The sequence below is a fragment of the Puma concolor genome, chromosome B4 (assembly GCF_028749965.1).
Source record: "Puma concolor isolate L17-30 chromosome B4, mPumCon1.1.hap2, whole genome shotgun sequence".
NCBI lineage: Eukaryota > Metazoa > Chordata > Mammalia > Carnivora > Felidae > Puma > Puma concolor.
This window is the reverse complement of record NC_141673.1, coordinates 25,556,503-25,582,184: the sequence shown is the minus strand read 5'-3', so window position 1 is coordinate 25,582,184 and position 25,682 is coordinate 25,556,503. Positions and strand designations below refer to the sequence as shown.

At 36.3% G+C, this 25,682-nt stretch overlaps 1 protein-coding gene across 2 annotated transcripts in view; it reads left to right on the top strand.

The window, feature by feature from the left end:
- METAP2 (methionyl aminopeptidase 2) overlaps window positions 1-25,682 on the top strand; it is a 35,114-nt gene that overhangs the window by 6,609 nt on the left and 2,823 nt on the right. For both annotated transcript variants that reach the window (XM_025926558.2, XM_025926557.2), the window contains exons 3-8: window positions 9,960-10,025; window positions 13,851-13,953; window positions 21,555-21,716; window positions 22,455-22,636; window positions 23,726-23,820; window positions 24,082-24,178. In XM_025926558.2, the coding sequence (XP_025782343.1) occupies window positions 9,960-10,025; window positions 13,851-13,953; window positions 21,555-21,716; window positions 22,455-22,636; window positions 23,726-23,820; window positions 24,082-24,178 (705 nt within the window). The remainder of the gene's footprint in view (window positions 1-9,959; window positions 10,026-13,850; window positions 13,954-21,554; window positions 21,717-22,454; window positions 22,637-23,725; window positions 23,821-24,081; window positions 24,179-25,682) is intronic.

The window sequence follows — 25,682 nt, the reverse complement described above, 5'->3', positions numbered from 1 at the left end:
AGATAGCATGCAGGTGAGTAGAGATGGAGCAGAGAGAATTTTGAGCAGGCTCCACACTGCCAGTGCAGAGCCGGATGTGGGGCTCGAACTCATAGACCATGAGATCACGACCTGAGCCAAAATCAAGAGTTGGGACATTGAACCAACTGAGCCAACCAGCCACCCCAAGAAGTTTTATATATTTTTAGCTGTTATATTTAGGTTTATGATCCATTAGAATTCATTTTTGTATATAGTGGAAGGTAAGAATTAAGGTACCTTTTTTTCTTGCATATGGATGTCCAGTTGTCATTCAACAAATGTTAATTGATTTGGACATGGTGCTAATCCAGCAATAAATATGAACAGTCTATACCTGTTAAGAATATCCTGGGATGCTGTGAAAGACTTACAAAAACATAAGTTGTGGGGCACCTGGGTGGTTCAGTGAGTTAAGCGTCGGACTTCAGCTCAGGTTGTGATCTCACTGTTCATGAGTTTAAGCCCCTTGTTGGGTGCTGTGCTGACAGCTCAGAGCCTGGAGCCTGCTTCCGATTCTGTGTCTCCCTCTCTCTGCCCCTCCCCCGCTTGCATTCTGTCTGTCTCTCAATAAATAAACGTTAAAACGTAAAACGTAAAAATAAACATTAAAATCAAAAATTTAAAAAACGAAAAATCAAAAATAAATAAACATTAAAAAAAACATAAATTGTGGCATGGTATAATGCATGGGAGTATAAACATATATAGTTGAGTATTCAGATCCAGGCTCTACTACCCTTCTGGCAATAAACAGTAGCTATTATTCCATACCGAATACAGACCTTGAACATTGGATAAAGTAATTAGCCTCAGAAGAATGAGTATCAAAGGAGGAGCTTCTTCTTACCTCATTTTCAAGATAAAGAAACCATGGTAGAGAGAGGCTAAATAATTTGCCTAACATCACACAGCTGGAAGGACTTTTAGGGTGTATTTAAAACTGGATATATATCTTGAAGCATTTGTTTTAGGTTGAGTGTAGTGTTATGTACCAGTATGCTAGACATTGAATGTTCTTCCAGAATAAAGACCATCTTGTTTGCTATTTTACTCCTTTTACCTATTTGAGAAGTCAGCAAATTATTATTATTATTTTTTAATGTTTGTTTTTGAGAGAGAGAGAGCGTGTGCACACATGAGTTGGTGAGGGGCAGAGAGAGAAGGAGACACAGAATCCAAAGCAGGTGCCAGGCTCTGAGCTGTCAGCACAGAGCCCAACATGGGGATCAAACTCATGAACCATGAGGTCGTGACCTGAGCCAAAGTCGGATGCTTAACCAAGCCACCAATCCCTAAGCAAATGTTTATTGAATGAATGAAAGTTACTATTAAAATTGTAGTGCAGAATATGTGAATTAGTGTTTTCTTTTTTAATTAATTTTTTTTTTTTTTTTTTAGAGCACCTGCAAGCAGGGGAGAGTGGTGGAGGGGGAGGGGAAAGGGGGTGAAGGAGGGAGAACCCTGGGATCATGACCTGAGCTGAAATCACTAGTCAACCACTCAACTGACTGAGGTATACCAAGGCACCCTGAAAGTTGTGTTTTCTAAAAAAAAAAAAAAAAAGAAAAAAATTCATGTTAGGGGCTCCTGGATGGCTCAGTTTGTTGTCTTGATTTCGGCTCAGGTCATGATCTCTAATCAGATCAAGCCCTACGTTGGGCTCCGCTCTGACAGCGTGGAGCCTGCTTGGGATTCTCTCCCTTCCCCTCCCCTGCTCATATGTGTGTGTCTCAAAAATAAATATGTCTCATATGTCTTAAAAATAAATAAAAATAAAAAAATTATTTTACTGTTATTTTTCTTGAGCTTTTGAATCTAGAAACCAGTAATGCATAAGTTGGCAATGTTGTGTTCCCACTGTGTTTCCATGTTTCCTGTACCCAATTTCATGAGGTTGAATGAACATAAGAAATTGCAAATTTCTGGGGCGCCTGGGTGGCTCAGTTGGCTAAGCATCCGACTTCAGCTCAGGTCACGATCTCACAGTTCGTGGGTTCGAGCCCCGCGTCGGGCTCTGTGCTGACAGCCCAGAACCTGGAGCCTGTTTCAGATTCTGTGTCTCCCTCTCTCTCTGACCCTCCCCCGATCATGCTCTCTCTCTCTCTCTCTCTGTCTCAAAAATAAATAAACGTTAAAAAAAAAAAAATTAAAAAAAAAAGAAATTGCAAATTTCTAAGTCAAAAATTGTCAAATATTGGCTGTTTTCTATCACTCAATCCATTAAAGCCCTATATCATGTTACCTCCTTCTTTGTTAAATTGCTGTTTCCTATTTCTCATTTAGGTGAAAATAAGTAGGATAAAATAAGCGAAAAGAACATTCATTTGTTGAATAGAGTGAATATTTATCATATGCTTAGTCCTGTGCCTTAGTTTAAGAAATGGTGTATAATCTTTAAGGAGCTCACAGACAAGCAGGGTCATTGTAGCTCCCTTATCATTTTGCAGACAAAAAAAAAAAAAAAAAAAGATTATAATTTTGTGTGATAATTATAATAGAAGAATATAGGTGGTAGCATGGTGAGATAATTTATGACTCCTGCTTATCATTCTGGGAGTAGAAAATTTAAGCATTCGTTTGACATTGTTTTATGAGTGTGGATTTCGTGATCTAAAATTATTGATGCTAGCCATGAGTTACTGCCACTAGGGGAAACATTTAAAAGAAGACTATATGGTGAACATACTATTAAACTGTCAACTTCTAATTGTTGCCACAGCTTCCTATTCATCCCTGTTTCATAGCATTGTGATTTGTGGGTAGATTGGCATACTTCATGACTGTTGAAATTTATTGAGCAGCCTTTTTTAGAAATTCAGAAATTCCAGTCTATTTTTTGGTACCCTTTATTTGAAATGTTTTAAGTCACTATTTATTTAATCTTGGCCATAATAGTATCCTTTATCTTTTCTCCAAGAGAATGGCATGGGCTTCATAAAATATTGTTATAAAAACTAACAGATAGTGGTTACTTTAGTTACTCTTTTGCCAACTATTTTTTCAGATAGTTCTTAATCTCCATTTTTGGGCATCAGGTTCTTTTGAGAACCTGACAACTGAACCTAGGAAAAGCATATATACCCTCTGATTTTTGTGTACATTTGACCCAGAAGAACTCTTTCTTTAATAACAACTATACAGGAAAATATATTTAAAAATTTTTAATTTTTTAAATTTATTTTTGAACAAGAGAGAGCGCAAGTGGGGGAGGGACAGAGAGAGAAAGAGGGAGACACAGAATCTGAAGCAGGCTCCACGCTTGGAGCTGTCAGCACAGAGCCCAACGCGGGGCTCAAACCCATGAACCGTGAGATCGTGACCTAAGCCAAAGTCAGATGCTTAACTGACTGAGCCACCGAGGTGCCCCAGGAAAAGATATTTTAAAATAAGACCCCCGAGGAAGAGGGAAGATGGCGGCATAGGAGGACGCTGGGCTCACCGCGCGTCCTGCTGATCACTTAGATTCCACCTACACCTGCCTAAATAACCCAGAAAACCGCCAGAGGATTAGCAGAACGGAGTCGCTGGAGCCAAGCGTAGACGAGAGGCCCACGGAAGAGGGTAGGAAGGGCGGCGAGGCGGTGCGCGCTCCACGGACTGGCGGGAGGGAGCCGGGGCGGAGGGGCGGCTCGCCGGCCAAGCAGAGCCCCCGAGTCTGGCTTGCAAAAAACGGAGGGGCCTGATGGACTGTGTTCCGACAGCAAGTGCGACTTAGCGGCTGGGAGGTCATAAGTTAACAGCTCTGCTCAGAAAGCGGGAAGGCTGGAGAACAAAGGGAAGGAGAGCTGCTGAGCCCCCTGACAACAGAGCTCAGTTTGGTGGGGAACAAAGGCGCTGGCGAGCGCCATCTCCCCCGCCCATCCCCCAGCCAAAATCCCAAAGAGAACCAGTTCCTGCCAGGGAACTTGCTCGCTCCGCGCAAACACCCAACTCTGCGCTTCTGCAGAGCCAAACCTCCGGCAGCGGATCTGACTCCCTCCTGCTGCCACAGGGCCCCTCCTGAAGTGGATCACCTAAGGAGAAGCAAGCTAAGCCTGCCCCTCCTGCCCCTGTGCACCTTGCCTACCCACCCCAGCTAAGACGCCAGATCCCCAGCATCACAAGCCTGGCAGTCTGCAAGTAGCCCAGACAGGCCACCCCACCCCACAGTGAATCCCGCCCCTAGGAGAGGGGAAGAGAAGGCACACACCAGTCTGACTGTGGACACAGCGGTGGGCTGGGGGCAGACATCAGGTCAGACTGCGGCTCCGCCCACCAACTCCAGTTATACACCACAGCACAGGGGAAGTGCCCTGCAGGTCGTCACCATGCCAGGGACTATCCAAAATGACCAAGCGGAAGAATTCCCCTCAGAAGAATCTCCAGGAAAGAACAACAGCTAATGAGCTGATCAAAAAGGATTTAAATAATATAACAGAAAGTGAATTTAGAATAATAGTCATAAAATTAATCTCTGGGCTTGAAAACAGTATAGCTGACAGCAGAGAATCTCTTGCTACAGAGATCAAGGGACTAAGGAACAGTCACGAGGAGCTGAAAAACACTTTAAATGAAATGCATAACAAAATGGAAACCACCACGGCTCAGATTGAAGAGGCAGAGGAGAGAATAGGTGAACTAGAAGAAAAAGTTATGGAAAAAGAGGAAGCTGAGAAAAAGAGAGATAAAAAAATCCAGGAGTACGAGGGGAAAATTAGAGAACTAAGTGATACACTAAAAAGAAATAATATACGCATCATTGGTATCCCAGAGGAGGAAGAGAGAGGGAAAGGTGCTGAAGGGGTACTTGAAGAAATAATAGCTGAGAACTTCCCTGAAGTGGGGAAGGAAAAAGGCATTGAAATCCAAGAGGCACAGAGAACTCCCTTCAGACGTAACTTGAATCGATCTTCTGCACGACATATCATAGTGAAACTGGCAAAATACAAGGATAAAGAGAAAATTCTGAAAGCAGCAAGGGGTAAACGTGCCCTCACATATAAAGGGAGACCTATAAGACTCGTGACTGATCTCTCTTTTGAAACTTGGCAGGCCAGAAAGAATTGGCACGAGATTTTCAGTGTGCTAGACAGAAAAAATATGCAGCCGAGAATCCTCTATCCAGCAAGTCTGTCATTTAGAATAGAAGGAGAGATAAAGGTCTTCCCAAACAAACAAAAACTGAAGGAATTTGTCACCACTAAACCAGCCCTACAAGAGATCCTAAGGGGGACCCTGTGAGACAAAGTACCAGAGACATCACTACAAGCATAAAACATACAGACATCACAATGACTCTAAACCCATATCTTTCTATAATAACACTGAATGTAAATGGATTAAATGCGCCAACCAAAAGACATAGGGTATCAGAATGGATAAAAAAACAAGACCCATCTATTTGCTGTCTACAAGAGACTCATCTTAGACCTGAGGACACCTTTAGATTGAGAGTGGGGGGATGGAGAACTATTTATCATGCTACTGGAAGCCAAAAGAAAGCTGGAGTAGCCATCCTTATATCAGACAAACTAGACTTTAAATTAAAGGCTGTAACAAGAGATGAAGAAGGACATTATATAATAGTGACAGGGTCTATCCATCAGGAAGAGCTAACAATTATAAATGTCTATGCGCCGAATACCGGAGCGCCCAAATATATAAAACAATTACTCATAAACATAAGCAACCTTATTGAGAAGAATGTGGTAATTGCAGGGGACTTTAACACCCCACTTACAGAAATGGATAGATCATCTAGACACACGGTCAATAAAGAAACAAGGGCCCTGAATGAGACATTGGATCAGATGGACTTGACAGATATATTTAGAACTCTGCATCCCAAAGCAACAGAATATACTTTCTTCTCGAGTGCACATGGAACATTCTCCAAGATAGATCATATACTGGGTCACAAAACAGCCTTTCATAAGTTTACAAGAATTGAAATCATACCATGCATACTTTCAGACCACAATGCTATGAAGCTTGAAATCAACCACAGAAAAAAGTCTGGAAAACCTCCAAAAGCATGGAGGTTAAAGAACACCCTACTAATGAATGAGTGGGTCAACCAGGCAATTAGAGAAGAAATTAAAAAATATATGGAAACAAACGAAAATGAAAATACAACAATCCAAACGCTTTGGGACGCAGCGAAGGCAGTCCTGAGAGGAAAATACATTGCAATCTAGGCCTATCTCAAGAAACAAGAAAAATCCCAAATACAAAATCTAACAGCACACCTAAAGGAAATAGAAGCAGAACAGCAAAGGCAGCCTAAACCCAGCAGAAGAAGAGAAATAATAAAGATCAGAGCGGAAATAAACAATATAGAATCTAAAAAAACTGTAGAGCAGATCAACGAAACCAAGAGTTGGTTTTTTGAAAAAATAAACAAAATTGACAAACCTCTAGCCAGGCTTCTCAAAAAGAAAAGGGAGATGACCCAAATAGATAAAATCATGAAGGAAAATGGAATTATTACAACCAATCCCTCAGAGATACAAACAATTATCAGGGAATACTATGAAAAATTATATGCCAACAAATTGGACAACCTGGAAGAAATGGACAAATTCCTGAACACCCACACTCTTCCAGAACTCAATCAGGAGGAAATAGAAAGCTTGAACAGACCCATCACCAGCGAAGAAATTGAATCGGTTATCAAAAATCTCCCAACAAATAAGAGTCCAGGACCAGATGGCTTCCCAGGGGAGTTCTACCAGACATTTAAAGCAGAGATAATACCTATCCTTCTCAAGCTATTCCAAGACATAGAAAGGGAAGGAAAACTTCCAGACTCATTCTATGAAGCCAGTATTACTTTGATTCCTAAACCAGACAGAGACCCAGTAAAAAAAGAGAACTACAGGCCAATATCCCTGATGAATATGGATGCAAAAATTCTCAATAAGATACTAGCAAATCGAATTCAACGGCATATAAAAAGAATTATTCACCATGATCAAGTGGGATTCATTCCTGGGATGCAGGGCTGGTTCAACATTAGCAAATCAATCAACGTGATACATCACATTAATACAAGAAAAGATAAGAACCATATGATCCTGTCAATCGATGCAGAAAAGGCCTTTGACAAAATCCAGCACCCTTTCTTAATAAAAACCCTTGAGAAAGTTGGGATAGAAGGAACATACTTAAAGATCATAAAAGCCATTTATGAAAAGCCCACAGCTAACATCATCCTCAACGGGGAAAAACTGAGAGCTTTTTCCCTGAGATCAGGAACATGACAGGGATGCCCACTGTCACCGCTGTTGTTTAACATAGTGCTGGAAGTTCTAGCATCAGCAATCAGACAACAAACGGAAATCAAAGGCATCAAAATTGGCAAAGATGAAGTCAAGCTTTCGCTTTTTGCAGATGACATGATATTATACATGGAAAATCCGATAGACTCCACCAAAAGTCTGCTAGAACTGATACATGAATTCAGCAAAGTTGCAGGATACAAAATCAATGTACAGAAATCAGTTGCATTCTTATACACTAACAATGAAGCAACAGAAAGACAAATAAAGAAACTGATCCCATTCACAATTGCACCAAGAAGCATAAAATACCTAGGAATAAATCTAACCAAAGATGTAAAGGATCTGTATGCTGGAAACTATAGAAAGCTTATGAAGGTAATTGAAGAAGATTTAAAGAAATGGAAAGACATTCCCTGCTCATGGATTGGAAGAATAAATATTGTCAAAATGTCAATACTGCCCAAAGCTATCTACACATTCAATGCAATCCCAATCAAAATTGCACCAGCATTCTTCTCGAAACTAGAACAAGCAATCCTAAAATTCATATGGAACCACAAAAGGCCCCGAATAGCCAAAGTAATCTTGAAGAAGAAGACCAAAGCAGGAGGCATCACAATCCCAGACTTTAGCCTCTACTACAAAGCTGTCATCATCAAGACAGCATGGTATTGGCACAAAAACAGACACATAGACAATGGAATAGAATAGAAACCCCAGAACTAGACCCACAAACGTATGGCCAACTAATCTTTGACAAAGCAGGAAAGAACATCCAATGGAAAAAAGACAGTCTCTTTAACAAATGGTGCTGGGAGAACTGGACAGCAACATGCAGAAGGTTGAAACTAGACCACTTTCTCACACCATTCACAAAAATAAACTCAAAATGGATAAAGGACCTGAATGTGAGACAGGAAACCATCAAAACCTTAGAGGAGAAAGCAGGAAAAGACCTCTCTGACCTCAGCTGTAGCAATCTCTTCCTCGACACATCCCCAAAGGCAAGGGAATTAAAAGCAAAAGTGAATTGCTGGGACCTTATGAAGATAAAAAGCTTCTGCACAGCAAAGGAAACAACCAACAAAACTAAAAGGCAACCAACGGAATGGGAAAAGATATTTGCAAATGACATATCGGACAAAGGGCTAGTATCCAAAATCTATAAAGAGCTCACCAAACTCCACACCCGAAAAGCAAATAACCCAGTGAAGAAATGGGCAGAAAACATGAATAGACACTTCTCTAAAGAAGACATCCGGATGGCCAACAGGCACATGAAAAGATGTTCAGCGTCGCTCCTTATCAGGGAAATACAAATCAAAACCACACTCAGGTATCACCTCACGCCAGTCAGAGTGGCCAAAATGAACAAATCAGGAGACTATAGATGCTGGAGAGGATGTGGAGAAACGGGAACCCTCTTGCAGTGTTGGTGGGAATGCAAATTGGTGCAGCCGCCCTGGAAAGCAGTGTGGAGGTTCCTCAGAAAATTAAAAATAGACCTACCCTATGACCCAGCAATAGCACTGCTAGGAATTTATCCAAGGGACACAGGAGTACTGATGCATAGGGGCACTTGTACCCCAATGTTCATAGCAGCACTCTCAACAATAGCCAAATTATGGAAAGAGCCTAAATGTCCATCAACTGATGAATGGATAAAGAAATTGTGGTTTATATACACAATGGAATACTACGTGGCAATGAGAAAAAATGAAATATGGCCTTTTGTAGCAACGTGGATGGAACTGGAGAGTGTGATGCTAAGTGAAATAAGCCATACAGAGAAAGACAGATACCATATGGTTTCACTCTTATGTGGATCCTGAGAAACTTAAGAGAAACCCATGGGGGAGGGGAAGAAAAAAAAAAAAAAAGAGGTTAGAGTGGGAGAGAGCCAAAGCATAAGAGACTGTTGAGAACTGAGAGCAAACTGAGGGTTGATGGGGGGTGGGAGGGAGGAGAGGGTGGGTGATGGGTATTGAGGAGGGCACCTTTTGGGATGAGCACTGGGTGTTGTATGGAAACCAATTTGACAATAAATTTCATATATAAATAAAAAAAAATTGATCTGAGGAAAAAAAAAAGAAAAGCATGAACCAGAAAAAAATAAATAAATAAATAAATAAAAATAAAATAAAATAAGACCCCCTAAATATCCCTGCCTGGATTAGGAATCAGGTGATATATTCTTGGTCCAGTTCTGCCATTATCAGTTAGGATTACCTTGGGCATGTCCGTTAAACATTCTTTGTTTTACCTCATAAAGTTGTTTTGAGGATCACATGAGGTCATGAAATACTAACCTGCAAAGCATATGTAAACAAACTATTAATATTTTAGGTGAAGTCACCCAGTCATTAGCATTAAACTAACACTGGTTATTTTTCCTAGTTTTTGAAAAAGAGTGTTAATATACTTTTTATTCTTAAAAATACCTTTTTCAAAATTCTTTTATTAGAGTGAGTCAAAGTTTCCTTAGTGCTTTTGATTATACAAACCAAATTTTGATACATTAGCATTATATAGAATTCTGTTCTAAGAATATTGGATCAACTCTGTTGTATGCTATTTAAGGTGCTTTGTGTGTGTGTTACTTGTCTGCTTATGCTTGTTTTGTCTCTCTGTTTCTGAGGTTTAAATAAATGTGTACTTGAAATGGTCTTTTCTTAGATGGAGATGGGGATGGAGATGGAGCAGCTGGAAAGAAGAAGAAAAAGAAGAAGAAGAAGAGAGGACGTTAGTATCTTAAGTTGGTCTTACTTAAAAAACTTGAAGTGTTTGTTAACCAGCTGGTTTGAAGAGTAGGTTTGAAGTTGCTTAAGATCCTAGTGTATGTCAGGGAAATAAATTTAGGCTTAACAGAGGTAGAATTTAATGAAACAACTATTCTTTCATTTAATAGTCCTGTTGGTATTTTCTTTACCTATTGTTGATATAAGGGATGTTAATAATAAGTTGGTTGCATTTTACCATAATTTAGGGATGAGTTTATCATTTAAAACTTGAATAATGCAAATAACAATTCTTTCAGGGATGACTAAAGTGATGCCACTGTGTGGTAATAGGGTAAACATAGTTGGCAGTTCACCTGCCAGCTTTGAAATTACAAGATTCTTGATGAGTATTTAATGAGGATTCCCATTATTTAAAATTTGTGCATATGGTAAAATGTTACTAATGACGTATTGCACGATTTCATATTACTTAAAATATGATCCTACTTGCGTTTTGTCTTATTTTAAATGGCAAATCAACATCTTCAGGGACCTGGAATTCTATTAGGGAGACCAGGGGGAGAATGTATAGTATTGGGGAATAAATGTTGGGTTGGGTTGAGAATCAGAACAAGTTCTAATCTTGGATGCCCTTTGGGCTATTAGGGAACATTGAATGTCTGGTTGCACCTTTCTTTAAATCTTTCAGGCGAAAATTTTATGAATTAGAATATTGGGGCTTGACTCATTTTTATCTCTGTGTTGAGAGAAATACGTAACTTTTTTAAGAAAGCTTTTGGCTCTGCCAGTATTTTTCCTGATGGGTCTCCAGATGAAGATAGGATAGCCTTCTTTCTATTCAGGCATCTACTTTTGTTAGGTCCTTCTACACATAGGATGTCAGTTCTGTCCCTAGCATAGTCTGTATTAAAAAAAAAAATTTTTTTTTAAGTTTATTGTTTTTGAGAGAGAGAGCAAGCAGGGAAGGGGCAGAGAGACGGAGACACAGAATCGGAAGCAGGCTCTAGGCTCTGAGCTGCTAGCACAGAGCCCGACACGGGGCTCGAACTTACAGACCACGAGATTATGACCTAAGCCGCAGTCAGCCGCCCAACCGACTGAGCCACCCAGGTGCCCCCATAGTCTGTATTTAATGAGCATAGGCTACCTATGTTCTAGAAGTCTTCCAGGGATTATGATATCATATTCCTTCTGTTCAAAAATTGTTAAGTGTGCCCATGAGACAAGGTATTGTCTGGAAATGGTTTGAGAGATAACTCTTTCTCCCAATACTCTTAAATTACTCCCTAACAGAAGTAGATAAACAGGGAGTAATGTTAAGGGGCTACTTTGTATATGCCACTGGTAGAATTCTTCCACTGACAGATGTTTTACTATGATGCCATCAGCTTTTATTGTGCCTCCTCTGAGGATGTTGTTGAACCTATTGTTCATTACATTTCTTTATGAGTACTTGTAAGAGACACTCTTTTGTTTGGTCTTAGTATCAAGAATAATTGTGCTTTTCCTGAGTACTTATGTATTTATCTCATAAGCATGATCTATATGCAAATAACCTAGCTTTAAAAATATATATATTGACTACTAGAGGGCTTAGAGCCAAATCTGTGGTTTTGTATTGGCTGTATTTCAGGTTCTACTTTATGTTCTTTCCATGTTTTGATTTTCTCTTATTTACTGTTTCTTATTTGTTTATTTTTGATCTCCTTGTAGGCTATCATAAATCACTTCTGGAATAAGCCAAATAATGTAATAACGAGCCATTCACTGCCCTTATTTTCCTCATTTATAAAGTGAGAGAATTACAAATGATAGTAATGATAACCGTAGTACAGATCGTATAATTATTCATAGTTTTAGATAAAACTTGGGCAGGGTACATTAGTATTTTCAAAGGTTATCCAAGATTTCATCTGGTTCTTCATTTTGTGGATGAGGAATCTGAGGCTTGGCACATTTGGCCATTTGTCCAAGTCACAGTTAATAAGTGGTTAAGGCTAGTCATATTTTTATTACAAATTTTTTTCTCTAATGTTCTTTTTGAGTCTTTTGCTTTAATAATTTATGGACAGTATAAAAGGCATCTGTCAGATTTGTAGATGAAATAAAGCTGAGGGTGGTAATACTTTTGTTGATAAACTCAGGATTTCAAAAGATCAAAAAAACTGAGAAATATACTAGGATTAGCAAGCTGAACTTTTATAGATGTACATAAAATTAGAACAGGGTAATAGGATCTAAGGATTTTGAGTGCTAGTACATTGTGAGCCAAAAAGCAGGGAGTCTTAACTATTTAATAGCCCTAAGATTTTTAGAATTAAAAGTATAGTCTTATATTAATTATACCGTATTTGGACTATTAATATAAATCAATTCTGATACCAACTTACAAAGAACATTGACAAATTCAAGGCTGGCACATAGGGGTGAAAGTGTTAAGAACCATTTCCCTTAAAGTGGTTTCTTATCATAGAGAGGAAGGAATCAGTTGAAATGAAAAGTAAAATGTTTTCAACTGCAAAGAATAAAGCTGGAACTAACAGTATAAGTATAGGAAGAGGTTTCTAATAGTTACAGTTCTTTCAAAATGAATGGATTTTTGCTTGGGAGATAAAGACTGCCTTCATTGTTAGGAGTTCACTGCCATCTGTCAGAGGCATTAGGGGATTCCTAGATTTAAGTGTAAAGCTAAATTAGTTGACCTCTAAGATCTTTTTTTATTTTAAATTTAAATGTTCCCTTTTAGGAGGGCCCTAAAACAGTGTTTTCCAAGTTTACTTGCCGATAGGACGCTTTTAAACATTATGTAAAGACAGAAAAACATTTGGTGCTCATGAGATACTATTTGGGTTAAAGGAAGGAACTGAACATGGTTCCATAGATAAATGATTTGGCTCAATAAAGTCATATTTTTATTTATATAGTTTTTTCCCCCATTGCAGAACAAAGAGAGCAAAATATGTGTTAAAATTGAAGACAAAAATCTGTAACATAAGACCAGTTATAATCAAAAGAAAACCACATATTTCACCTCAGTAGTTGAAATGCTGCAGATATACATTGAATGTCTTATATCACTGCATAAATTAACTCAACTTCCTGGCAGTCTTTGGAAATAGCAGTCATTACTAAAAGGTGATTCTTCATATAATAAGAACTATGTAAATAGTTCTTTTGTATTTAAACATTTTTTTCAGAAGACAGATCTCCAGATATTTTTGAAAGTCATCTTGGAACACTGGTGTGTTTTAGAACATAGTTTGGGAAATAATGCTCTTAAAACATATGTAAGAACTCTACCTTTTTTTAAGTATGTGGAAATTTGTGTATGGCTACCTAAATTCTTTTAGCCCTGGGTATGTATATGCTTAACTTTTATACCTTATTATTTACTTGAAATAAGTTTTTCACTTAATTTATTAATACATAGTAGTTTTATATTTTTATTTCATCCTTATAGGATTTCTTTCATATTTTCTTGTTGCTTCTTTGATTTTTATTTGTGAAAAACAGCCTTTATGCTATTCCATTTCCAGTATAGTAAATGAAGACAAAAACATTAGAATGTGCTTTCTGCCAAGGCATATACTATTTAAATACATAATGGAATTCTAAGGAGTTGAATATTTCTATTCCCAAGCAGCAGTACATCGGAGAGGAGGTGGCCAGCATGGTGAAATATCTTCTGTTTTTAACTGTAAGACAGCAAGGAGATTCTTTAAAATTAGGTCATATAACAACCATTAGGAACTGAGAAAAACTGTAATGATAAGTGCTTAATTTTATTTTTAACTGCAGGAGTTAATGCTTTATTTGTATCTCACAGCAAAAGTTCAAACAGACCCTCCCTCAGTTCCAATATGTGACCTGTATCCTAACGGTGTATTTCCCAAAGGACAAGAATGCGAGTACCCACCCACACAAGATGGGTAAGGATCATAAAATAACTTCCAGTTTGATTTTTGAAAATTGTAGCTTAGCAATAAAGCAGATTTGATTTTTCTCAGAGCTTTGGTCCACCACCTTAATAAAAGCTTGTGAATTTGTTAACCAAAAATACAGTAGAAGCCCTCTTATCCAAAATAATTGGGACCGGTCATAGTTTAATCAAAAAAGTATGTTAAAGTGGGGAATAACAAAAAATAAAAATCTTTATTGATAAAAGTTAAACATTTGTTTTTTATCATTCTTGATATTTGAACATGTTTTTTCTCCTCATAAGCTATAGCCATAATGCATTGTCTTTGAATGTATTCCATTTTGAGCTGCTGTGAATAGAAACTATGTAGTCTGAGGTCTGATACTTGTAAGTTTACATTTTTTTTCCTGAAACCATTTGCAGTTCTTATCTACACTTAATGTGACAAGTTTTTTTTTTTTTTTGATGACTTGCCTTTATTTAGACTTTTCTGAGTAGTCAATTTAGTTTTCATAGGGATAATTTTTTTTATGTACTATATAACAAAATTACAGAATTATAGTAACTGATAATTTACACCGGTTTGTGAGCAAATCACCTGATTGTTCTGAAAGGCAACATTTCCGCTGGTCAGGAGACACTCATAGTGGCATTATGTTGACTGGCTAAGAACATGGAAGCTGGGATTCATTTGAATACCAACTCTAATGCTTATTAGCTTTGTGACTTGGGCAAGTAATTTATCATGTCTTTGTTTTCATTTCTTCATCCATAAAATAAGCACTTCATAGGGTTGTTGTGAAGAATATATGTAAAGCATTTAGGAGGGTAACAGACACATGTAAGCATTGTTAGTTGCTGCTATTATTATTCAGAACAGGAACCTGTCAGCCCCTAATTTTCAGAATACAGTGGCCATTGGTCAGTATATTTTACAGAGGGAATTGAGACCATCAGTTAATCCAGTGGTTGCCATAGTTGGTTAAGAAAGCTTCTACTGTAGCCTTGTTTCACTGACCTGTAAAGACATCATTGTTTTTCTTTAAATTTAGGAAAGAACATGATATTGTTATATTTTAATCCCCCTCCTTAATTCCCAGTACCTATAGGGAATAAGTCTATAAAGTTCTGAAATTTTGTGTCATGAGCATCTTTTCTTTGGATTTGAATTCATCAATCACCATCCCTATCTTAAAGCATCTGTTTTTGAAATGTTACAGGCATGTAATTTAACTTTTTGTAGTACATACGATATAATCAACATTTATTTTTTAAATATAATCTTTTTAATTTTTTTTTTTTTTTTTGCTTGTTCCCTCTTCCTTCCCTTCCTTCCAGACCCATGTAACCACCTAGCAGGTAGCCTTCCATATTTTTATATGCTCCTATATGTACACATCTATGTCTGTTTATGTAGGGGGAGTGTTTTGGTCTTGTTTGTTTTCCAAAATGGAATCCTGTGCACATTTTCCTCACCTTTTCTCATTCAGGAAGGCTCTCCAAGTCAGTCAGAAGACCTGTTATTCTTTTGAATGGCTTTATAATATTCCATAGAATGAATATGCTATATTGTATTTCACCATTTTCTAATCGATGAGCATTTACTTTGTCTCTAATATTTTCTGCCATATTATAAACCATTCTGTAATAAGTATTTCTAAGATACACATATGTATTTATGTATACGTGTTTATGTATGTGTCTCCTTACACTCTGGCAGTTTTACTGTGTGATAGTTTTCCAGGAGTGGAACTGCTGAATCAAAGAATATGTTAATACTTTAGTTTATGATTCTCGAACTGCTAATGATTGTGAGCATTTTTTGATTGTTGGCTTTGTTCTTTTGCTCTTCTAAAAGTTTTAAAACTTTGAATATGGTATATTATACCTCTGGATTCCTAGCAGTCTCTTAGATTTTTTTCAAACTCTTCCTCTGTGTTTTATTATGTCTTTAGTTAGTCTGGAATTTTTTTTGTGTAGAGTTGGGAGTGCTAATTTTATTTTATTTCAAATGGACAGCCAATTGTGCTAGAATTGTTTATTCATGAAATAATTCACTCTACTCAATGGAATAACCACCTCTGCCATATACTATATTCTCATATTATGGAACTATATTTTCTTAGTCAACCAATTTCTATTATTCTACGGATCTGTTTGTATATTCCTGTGCTAGTATTTAGATTTATCAGCAACTTTATATGTTGATAATTCAATAAGGCAAGTCTTTCTCCTCTGCCATACACGCCCAAACACAGTTCTTTTTTATACTAAGCTGTTTTTAGTCATAATAGTTTTAACACATATACCCACAGAAAAATGCTCTCATTAGAATTCTGATCAGAATTGCATTATACTTATGTATCTTTTTTCAGAAAATTGACAGTTGTGTCACTTTATCTTATCCATTGTCATAGTATATTTTCCCACTTATTCTGATTCTTTTCAGGTAGGTCCCATCCCTTTGTTAAATTTGTTAAGTGTTTTATGGTTTTGTTACTGATGTGAACAGGATGTTTTTATGTTTCCATTTTTATGTGTTTATTGCTAAGTGGAAGAAAACCATTGATTTCCTATACTTATTAAAAAATAGATTAATATTTTTAATAATGTGAATATAGTGGAACAGTTGAAGTAATGTTTAATACAAAGAAAATTGAGATTTTATAAACCTTAAAAACTATCTTTCCCTCCTTACTATCATCTGTTGCAAATTAAACATTGTAGAGGTAGAATAACCTCTGATTTTGAAACAATAGAGGAAGATATTAATTATATGTTATATTTCTTAAGTAATACTTAAATATTTAAAAGCAATCTTGTATGCTTTTAAATATTTATGGGGAAATGAAAAAGAAGTTTATTGTGGTTATGTTTGCTTTTTAGTAAGTTTTAATTTTTTTTTTTTTTTTTAACGTTTATTTATTTTTTTGAGACAGAGACAGAGGATGAACAGGGGAGGGTCAGAGAGAGGGAGACACAGAATCTGAAACAGGCTCCAGGCTCTGAGCTGTCAGCACAGAGCCCGACGCGGGGCTCGAACTCACGGACCGCGAGATCATGACCTGAGCCGAAGTCGGCTGCTTAACCGACTGAACCATCCAGGCGCCCCAAGTTTTAATATTTTTTGACATTCATATAACCAGTTTTGACTATTTGCAAATAGATCAGAATCAGTATTCTTACAGGTTTGGTAAAGTATTAAATACAGTTTTGTATCTACCCCTTTTTTTTTTAAGTTTTCATTTAAATTCTAGTTAGCACACAGCATAATACTAGTTTCAGGTGTATAACATAGTGATTCAGCACTTCCACATATCGCCCAGTGCTTGTCACAACAAGTGCACTTACTCTCCATCACCTGTTTCATGTATTCCCCCCACCTCCCACCTCCTACCTCCTGTAACCATCAGTTTGTTCTCTACATTATAGGGTTTGTTTCTTTGCTTGTCTCTTTTTTTCCTTCATTATTTTTTTTTAATAAACTTACTAAAAATTACATGAATTATCACAAAGAACTTGCCTGTGTAACTACCACCCAGGTTGAGTGCAGCATTTTATTTAGCTTTTTATTTAAAATAATTCTGTACTTAAGAGAAAGAATTCCTGCATACCTTTCACTCAGGTTCTCTTTAACATTTGCCTCATCTATTGTTCTCTTTCTCAGGGGAATATGACAATTACACCGAATATATATATTCTGTATAATATACCAGTAACATTCCATTTTCTCCTTGGAAGACAGAAAGATAGAGGGCAGATGTGGAAAATGTTATATTGGTGAATCTCTATTCATCTACTTTTTCTGAATTATTTGAAAGTAGTTTGTGTATTTTTGGATGGAATACTAGACAAGTAGATATCATGTCCTTTGAAGGATTGTCACATCTGGAGACACATGATATCAGGTTTTATCACTTGGATAAGGTGTATCTAGTTTCTCTAGTGTGCCATTACTATTTTTTCCTCTTATAATTAGTAATTTGCACTTCTAAAAAAACTGACTTTCTCTGTGTCTTTCCTATGTTAGTAAAAATTTTTAAACCAATTTTGAATGAGTATAATATTCTATTTTGTATCTAGTATAATTTTATTAGTGATTTCGCTCTATTTTCTGTAACCTGGAATTAGTTGTAAAGGCTTAGATTATATTTAGATTTTGACAGGGACATATAAGCGATACTGTGTTCTTCATATTGAATCATAGTCTGTTGCATCAGATACAATGTCAGATTGTTCTGTTACTAGTTTTACTGTATGTGGTCACTTGGTTAATGTGATACTAGCCAGCTGTTTCTTTTTTAAAGGTACTTTTTTCTTTTTGCAGTTTCCAAGTAATCTGTGGGTAGTTTGGTACCATTGGAATATCCTTTCTTTCAACAGCCTTTTTCTTAATTATTTTAATATCCATTCATGCTTTATCAGTTTTTTCATTGGGGACTGCAAAATGGTGAATTTCTAATTCTGTAGTTCTTTCTACATTTATTAGCTGATTTTCTATAAGAAGAATTTTCCTCTATCAGCTGGGTCTCAATTAACTTTATCAGTTAACTGTAGTTTCTTATAGGCAAAGTTAAAACATGCTTTATTTTTCTGTTTACCAGTTTCAGAGGAAGGAATTGATCTACATGCAATCTTAATTTCTAGGTTAAAGACATGCATTTTTATATGATTTTTATAAACGTGGTATTTGGTGCTTTAAAAATACAAATGTAAGTAGCTTTCAAGTTATCCATGCAGTGAGTTCAGAAATGTTTACAACTGTTTGAAACTAATAATCAGATTCCTTTGTATCTTTTGGTTTTACTTACATTTTATGCTCTTAACACATCTAGTAAAAATGATGAAATATTGAAAAGACTCCAAAATATGAAAGAGGTGTGGGAAGTTTACATACTCTGTAAACACTTCTGTAAAGATTCTCTTTCGAGCAGTTATTTTGATAGTTTTGTTGTACATACATAATTTATTTAAAAAGTATTTCCAACCCACCTCTGTCACTTGGATGAATTAATTGCCTTTTCAAATAATTATTGGCTCAGAATGTTTTTTTCATTTTATTGATTTCTATGTATTTGCTAAATAGACTGAACGTCAAAATATCAAATTTAGGAAAGAGGACAGTCTCCTTGATAATATTTTTTGTCTTTAGAACGAACCTGGAATTCTAATTTTAGATGCTGGCAGTGTATTTCTTGAATATTACTAATGGCTTTCAATTTGAACTCAAGACTTAGGAAAAGAATTTCTTTAATCTAGCTTCTGATTGGTACCTCTTTAGCAACAATGTAGAACATTCCATAACCTTTTGAAGAATTACTGCTTCTAAGAATCAGCTATGCAGCTTCAGAAGTATAAGATGTTTGAGACCTGTTGATTTCATTATTGGAGATCTTTATTGTGCCATATTCTGATTCTAAAATGTAGTTAGATAGCATTTGAAATTTAATTATACTTAGCATTTTAATCTATAAGAAATGGATTCGAAGAATTGAAGAGAAAAAATGGGAATTGATAATGACCAATTTCATTTTCATGGCCCCACTGCATGATATCCATCAATTCCCTGTGGACATAGTCTTTCGTCTTAGCCATTCTAGAAAAAACATTTGGGGATATTTTTGTTTTTCACAAAATGTTTGGCTTTTGAGGCAAGGGGTGCAATAATGGTATGGCTATTGTATATGTGCCAGAATTATGGCCCATGTAAGAGACAACTGTGATATGTTTTGTTTAAAAACTGATGTCTTTAGCCAGTATTCTTATGCCTGGAATGATTGATTCTTAGAATGTTTGGGTTCTTGGTTTCCAGGAAAGATTTTTGGATTCATGGGAGAGAATAAACTGGAGTTATATCTGGAGGTCAGGAGATTGTGGCTTGTCTGTCCCATCTTGGAGTGAGCAACTATAAGTGTATTGCAGCTAAAAAAGATTGGGCCACATGTTGAGAATATACTTTTTAAAGGATCGTATCCTGTTAACCTTCTAGTCTGAGGATGTTCCTTTGAATACTTGTAATTGTCTCTTGAATCTTCACTATTCCGATTAAAAGTAATTCATACACATTTAAGTATTTGTGGCGTTCAAAACTGACCTTAACAGATGGTGCTGCAATATTTCATTTCTTTGTAATGTCAGTATATAGATCCAAAATACATTTCCAAACAGAAAATAAACCAAAGAAGCCTCTGTGATGCTTAAGTATCCCTAAAATGACATAGGACGGCCCCTTTGTGTCATTGTAGCAAATTAGAGGTGCTAGATGTTGGCACACAGGTAGCTGTTGCGGTAGGAAGTAATCATAACTTGACAACGACCAAGAACTCACAGTATTTGGAAACAATTTAGGGGCATACTCTAGAGCAGTTATATTAACTTTTTCTATAAAGAGCCATGTAGTAAATATTTCAGGCCATGAGTGTTACTCACTTATGCTTTTATAGCATGCACGTAAGTACCTATAGACAGTATGTACACAAATAGACATAGTTGTATTGCAGTAAAATTTTGATTATGAGACACGTACCAGGCTGTATTTTGTATTTGCCTGCAAGCCATAGTTTGAGGAAAATAGTAATCTTGAAGGCATCACTTTATTTCTTTTATTTTTAAATTAAAACATTTTTTTAATGTTTATTTATTATTGAGAGACAGAGAGAGCATGAGCATGGGAGGGGCAGAGAGAGGGGGAGACGCAGAATCTGAAACAGGCTCCAGGCTCTGAGCTGTCAGCACAGAGCCTGATGCAGGGCTCCAGCCCACAAACTGTGGGATCATGGCCTGAGCCGAAGTTGGACACTCAACTGACTGAGTCACCCAGGCGCCCCAATGAAGGCATCGCTTTATACTGAGTATAATTTATACCTCAGTGATCACTGAGTTGTGAACTGTGTATTCAATATTGCCAGTAATGTATGAAAGTTATAAGAACTTTTTAAAAGATTTTCATTTGAAAAGTTACTATTTTTGAAAGGTGCTGCTTAAAGGGAGTCCGTGTATCTTCTCATTTCCCAGATACTGAATAAAAAATATTTGTTATCCCTGGCAGTTTTCAAATATGAGCCATATCCTTCAAGGAGCATTGCCTCTTACATTAGAAGGATCCTGCAAAAGCACATAATATTTTATATTTTGATGAAAGTGTATGTAGATTTCTGGTCAAGTTTTCATATTAGTACTTACCCTGTTGATGAAATTAAACGTTAATTTTTGGTGTGGTCTTTTGAAGTCTCTCAGAGTAACCTTGAGTGGAAGGATAATTTTTTTTCTTCCACTGCTTGGTTTCCAGGACTCTTTTCTGGCTTCTCTGTTTTTTTTTTTTTTTTTTCCTTTTTGTGTTATTTTTGTGTGGCAAAGTTTTAGTCTCTGACTATGAATGAAATTTCACTTGAGGACTTTGAGAGTCTTACAAAAAAGGTTTAACTTGATTTGGCTTGATTGCAAGTGTGTGACTACTCGTATTTCAGAAACTTTGCTGATGTTTAATATAAGAAATTGAATGTGTGACATTTTTATCTAAAATGTCTTATATTAGTGTATTTTTATCTCTCAGCTTTTATGCTTATCTGCTGTTTCTAAAGTGACTAATACTATGCTATACATACTATAAAGGCGAACAGCTGCTTGGAGAACTACAAGTGAAGAAAAGAAAGCATTAGATCAAGCTAGTGAAGAGATTTGGAATGATTTTCGAGAAGCTGCAGAAGCACATCGACAAGTTAGAAAATATGTTATGAGCTGGATCAAGCCTGGGATGACAATGATAGAAATCTGGTAAAAGGAATATATTTTTGTAAGAATGTGATAAAAAAAAATTTTTTTTTAAGTGCTAACTGTCCAGTTGTAATGTTTGGCTTTCTTACTACTTTGCTTAAACTTGAAGTGAGGGTTCTAGAAATATGAGTTCTTATACTGTAAATGTAATGAGGAAACCATAAGAGGACATTTATACCTCAACAACCCTATTTTGTACTTTGTACACTTATATGTGCAAATGCACACATTACTCTGATTCTTACTTTCTGTTTGGAAGTCTATTACTTCACTAACAATTTGTATTAAAATTATTGGTCACAAAACGGTTACAATGCAATGAAGAAACCAATAAAAGTACTTTGTCTCTAGTTTTCCTTTCGAGTAGTAATTAGCTATAAAAGGCAACAGTTCTCTAATTCAGACAGTTTTTTAAATGTGCAACATTGAGCAAATAAAATGTAATCAACATTTATATTAGTCTGAGTGGAGAATCTCACTTCCTAGTAACTAAGTTAAAAGTGGATTGTGTGGTTCTGTTTCTCCAGATTTCTAGTGGAATTGAATTTTTTTAATCTTTTATCTTTTAGAAATGAGCTACTATTTTCATAGCATCAGAGAACTATTAGTCATTCACATCCAGGAATTGTTCAGATCTTTCCCAGAAAGTAACTTAAGAGTTTTAGTAAATTCTCTGGACCTGATGACCTTTAAGGTATATAAAGATAAAAATGTAAATAATTTTTTTTTTTTAAATAGTGAAAAGTTGGAAGACTGTTCACGAAAGCTAATTAAAGAGAATGGATTAAATGCAGGCCTGGCATTTCCTACTGGGTGTTCTCTAAATAACTGTGCTGCCCATTATACTCCAAATGCTGGTGACACAACAGTATTACAGTATGATGACATCTGTAAGATAGACTTTGGAACACATATAAGTGGTGAGTTTTTGGAAATAATTCCCCCCCCCCCACCTCCAGAAAAAAGTAGTCTTCTCTCTGTTAGATGGGGCTCAGGTACTTGAACTCCCTAATTTTCTTCTTTATGCCTCACTTTTTTATTTTTAATTTTTTTTTAACTTTTTTTTTTTAATTTATTTTTGGGACAGAGAGAGACAGAGCATGAACGAGGGAGGGGCAGAGAGAGAGGGAGACACAGAATCGGAAACAGGCTCCAGGCTCTGAGCCATCAGCCCAGAGCCTGACGCGGGGCTCGAACTCACGGACCGCGAGATCGTGACCTGGCTGAAGTCGGACGCTTAACCGACTGCGCCACCCAGGCGCCCCTATGCCTCACTTTTCAGTAGAGTTGTGTTGAGCCAGTTTTTGAGATTTACTTTTAAGTATCCTACTACATTGAGTATAATGCAAACCATTGGGTAATTGAGGTTTATAACTCTTTGTATCAAGGTGAGAAGAAATTAATCTTGTTTATTCATGTTGTTTCAGAAATTTATCTGTTAATAAGAACAACAAACATTTACTTAGAACGTTTAAGTTTACCAACCTTTATACACTTGCTAGCTTTTCTAAATTCTGCCCCCAAACCTTGTTGGGTGAGTACCTTTTATCTCACTTAGGTGAGAAAATAAAGTTCAGATAAAGAAAATAAAATTCAGATAAAGTACTTACCTGAGGTTTTGCTAAATTGCAGCAGCTGCACTGATTGGTGTCTGTAGACCTTTACATTTTCTCTGCCCACATTACTGCTCCTTAGTCCCCAGGTTTTTCTCTTTTTGATTTGTTTCTGTTTATATTTTGCTTATCCACCTAGGTTAGTACTATATTGGTGCTATCTTGAAATGTTACATACTGACCCTGGAATTAGTCTTTGCATTCTAAAACTTTTATATAACTTATTTATACTTCTTTTCACTTTGATTTTGAATGCTGTGTGGGTACTTGGACTGCTGCCTTCATTTGAGCCCATCGTTTTATTTGCATGTTAACTAGGCAGATTAATAGAATAGATGCAATAAAGTAGACAAATTGACTAGCTGATACAACAACTTAAAGAATTTTCTCTTTCAGGTAGGATTATTGACTGTGCTTTTACTGTTACTTTTAATCCCAAATATGATACATTATTAAAAGCTGTAAAAGATGCCACTAACACTGGAATAAAGGTATGTGAACTGGAAGCACAATTTCATTCAATGTATTTTGAGCATTTTATAGCCTGTTAAAGGTCTTTGGATTATGTAAGACTGGTCCACTGCCCTTAGGATTTTAAGTGGACAATTCTAGTATAATATACCAAGGTTTTATAAAGGAAGTTATAATATACAAAGCAGTTTTATCTAATTGCCCTTTATTTTAGAATACTAATAAATTGTAATAAAATTATGCATTTTGAGTAACAAGTATATATATCATTTTGTTTTTAGTGTGCTGGAATTGATGTCCGTCTGTGTGATGTTGGTGAGGCCATCCAAGAAGTTATGGAATCCTATGAGGTTGAAATAGATGGGAAGACATATCAGGGTATGTTTTTAAAAAATGAATATTATTTTGAAATGCATGTGACCTCTTGCAGAATTAATTTTACAAAGTAGTATTGAGTGCTTTCTTTATCTCCTGGGAATATAAAGAGGGAAAACGGAGGGAAAATAACTTCATCTTATTAGGAAAACTGGTCACTAGGTGGGAACTCTTGCCGAGCTGCGGTGGTAGCTGGTAAGATACCCAGGGATTTATCTGAGAATGGCCAAAATGTAGACTTGGTTTTCTGTGACTAAGTCAAATTGAGGCTTAAAAAGAAGCCAGGGACTCATTCCATTGATGAGCCCTTCACCTTTTTTTTTTAAGTTGAGTTCAGAATTTAGAGCCCAGTTAATTCCTTGTGTGTTTTTTCTTTAATCTTTATTCCCTTTGCCTCTTGGTCTTTCCCAGCCACTGCCTTAGGTACACAGTCCCAGAGTCACCTGTGCTTTGTGCTGCTTTCCCAGCTCTCAGGGTCTAACCACTGTCCTCCTTCCTGATCTGTGCTCACTGCTCTCTGTAACTACTGTTCTAATAACTTTTTAATTTTATTTTTATTTATTTTTATTTTTTAGTGAGTATATTTATTCTAATAACTTTCATAAGGAGTGTTTCCCACATTTCCTTTAACCAAATCCTGTCTCTCCCTTGTAGTCATCTGAGCAGAGACATTCATACCTCCTTGACCTCTGTAAATTCACATGATTTATTTAGCATTCTTTGCCTGACCTTGTTGATACTGATAGACTACTGTGTCTACCAACTGCAGAAGGTATTCTTCCTCTGCAACCTGATGGTGTATGTCCTTGTTGCTCACAAATCCATAATCCTGTGAACATCAGTGCAAATCAATCATTTCTACAGTACAATCAATATAATTGTCATTGTTTCATTGTTGTAGAGTTGAAAAAACCTTGCTACCTAATTCTGCCTTAAAAGAAAGGCAACTTGTACTGGAATTCTAGCACTGCAGAGATAGATTTTTTTTAAACCATTTTTATTGTGGAATATCACTGAAAATACATGCAACACAAAAATTCAGTTAAACAATTGTAAAAGTTATGTAATTTTATCCCTTGAGAAATAGAATATTGTCAGCATTCCAAAAGCCCTTCAATTCTGTATACTCTTTTGAATTACAGCAGTCTTCCTCTAGCAAACCACAGTCTTGAGTGCTAAAGTATTTACATTTGCTTTTCTTTATGTCTTTAGTATCTAACTATGCGTCCTTAAACAACAGTATATTTGTGCTTAACTTTTACGTATATAATAATAAAACAACATGTATATAATTGTGCCTGTTGTTCTTTTTTCTTTAGGTTTTATTTTGTTGTTCAGTGTATCCCCAACCTTTCATTTTTATTGTTGAGTAGTATTCCATTGTGTGAATATACCACAATTTGTTCTGTAATTGGTCTCAAGACCTTGGAGTTGTTTGGATTTTCCTTATTAACATTTGGAATGTGCTATAATTGTAAAATTTAAGATTGGGAGGTGTGTGGATTCC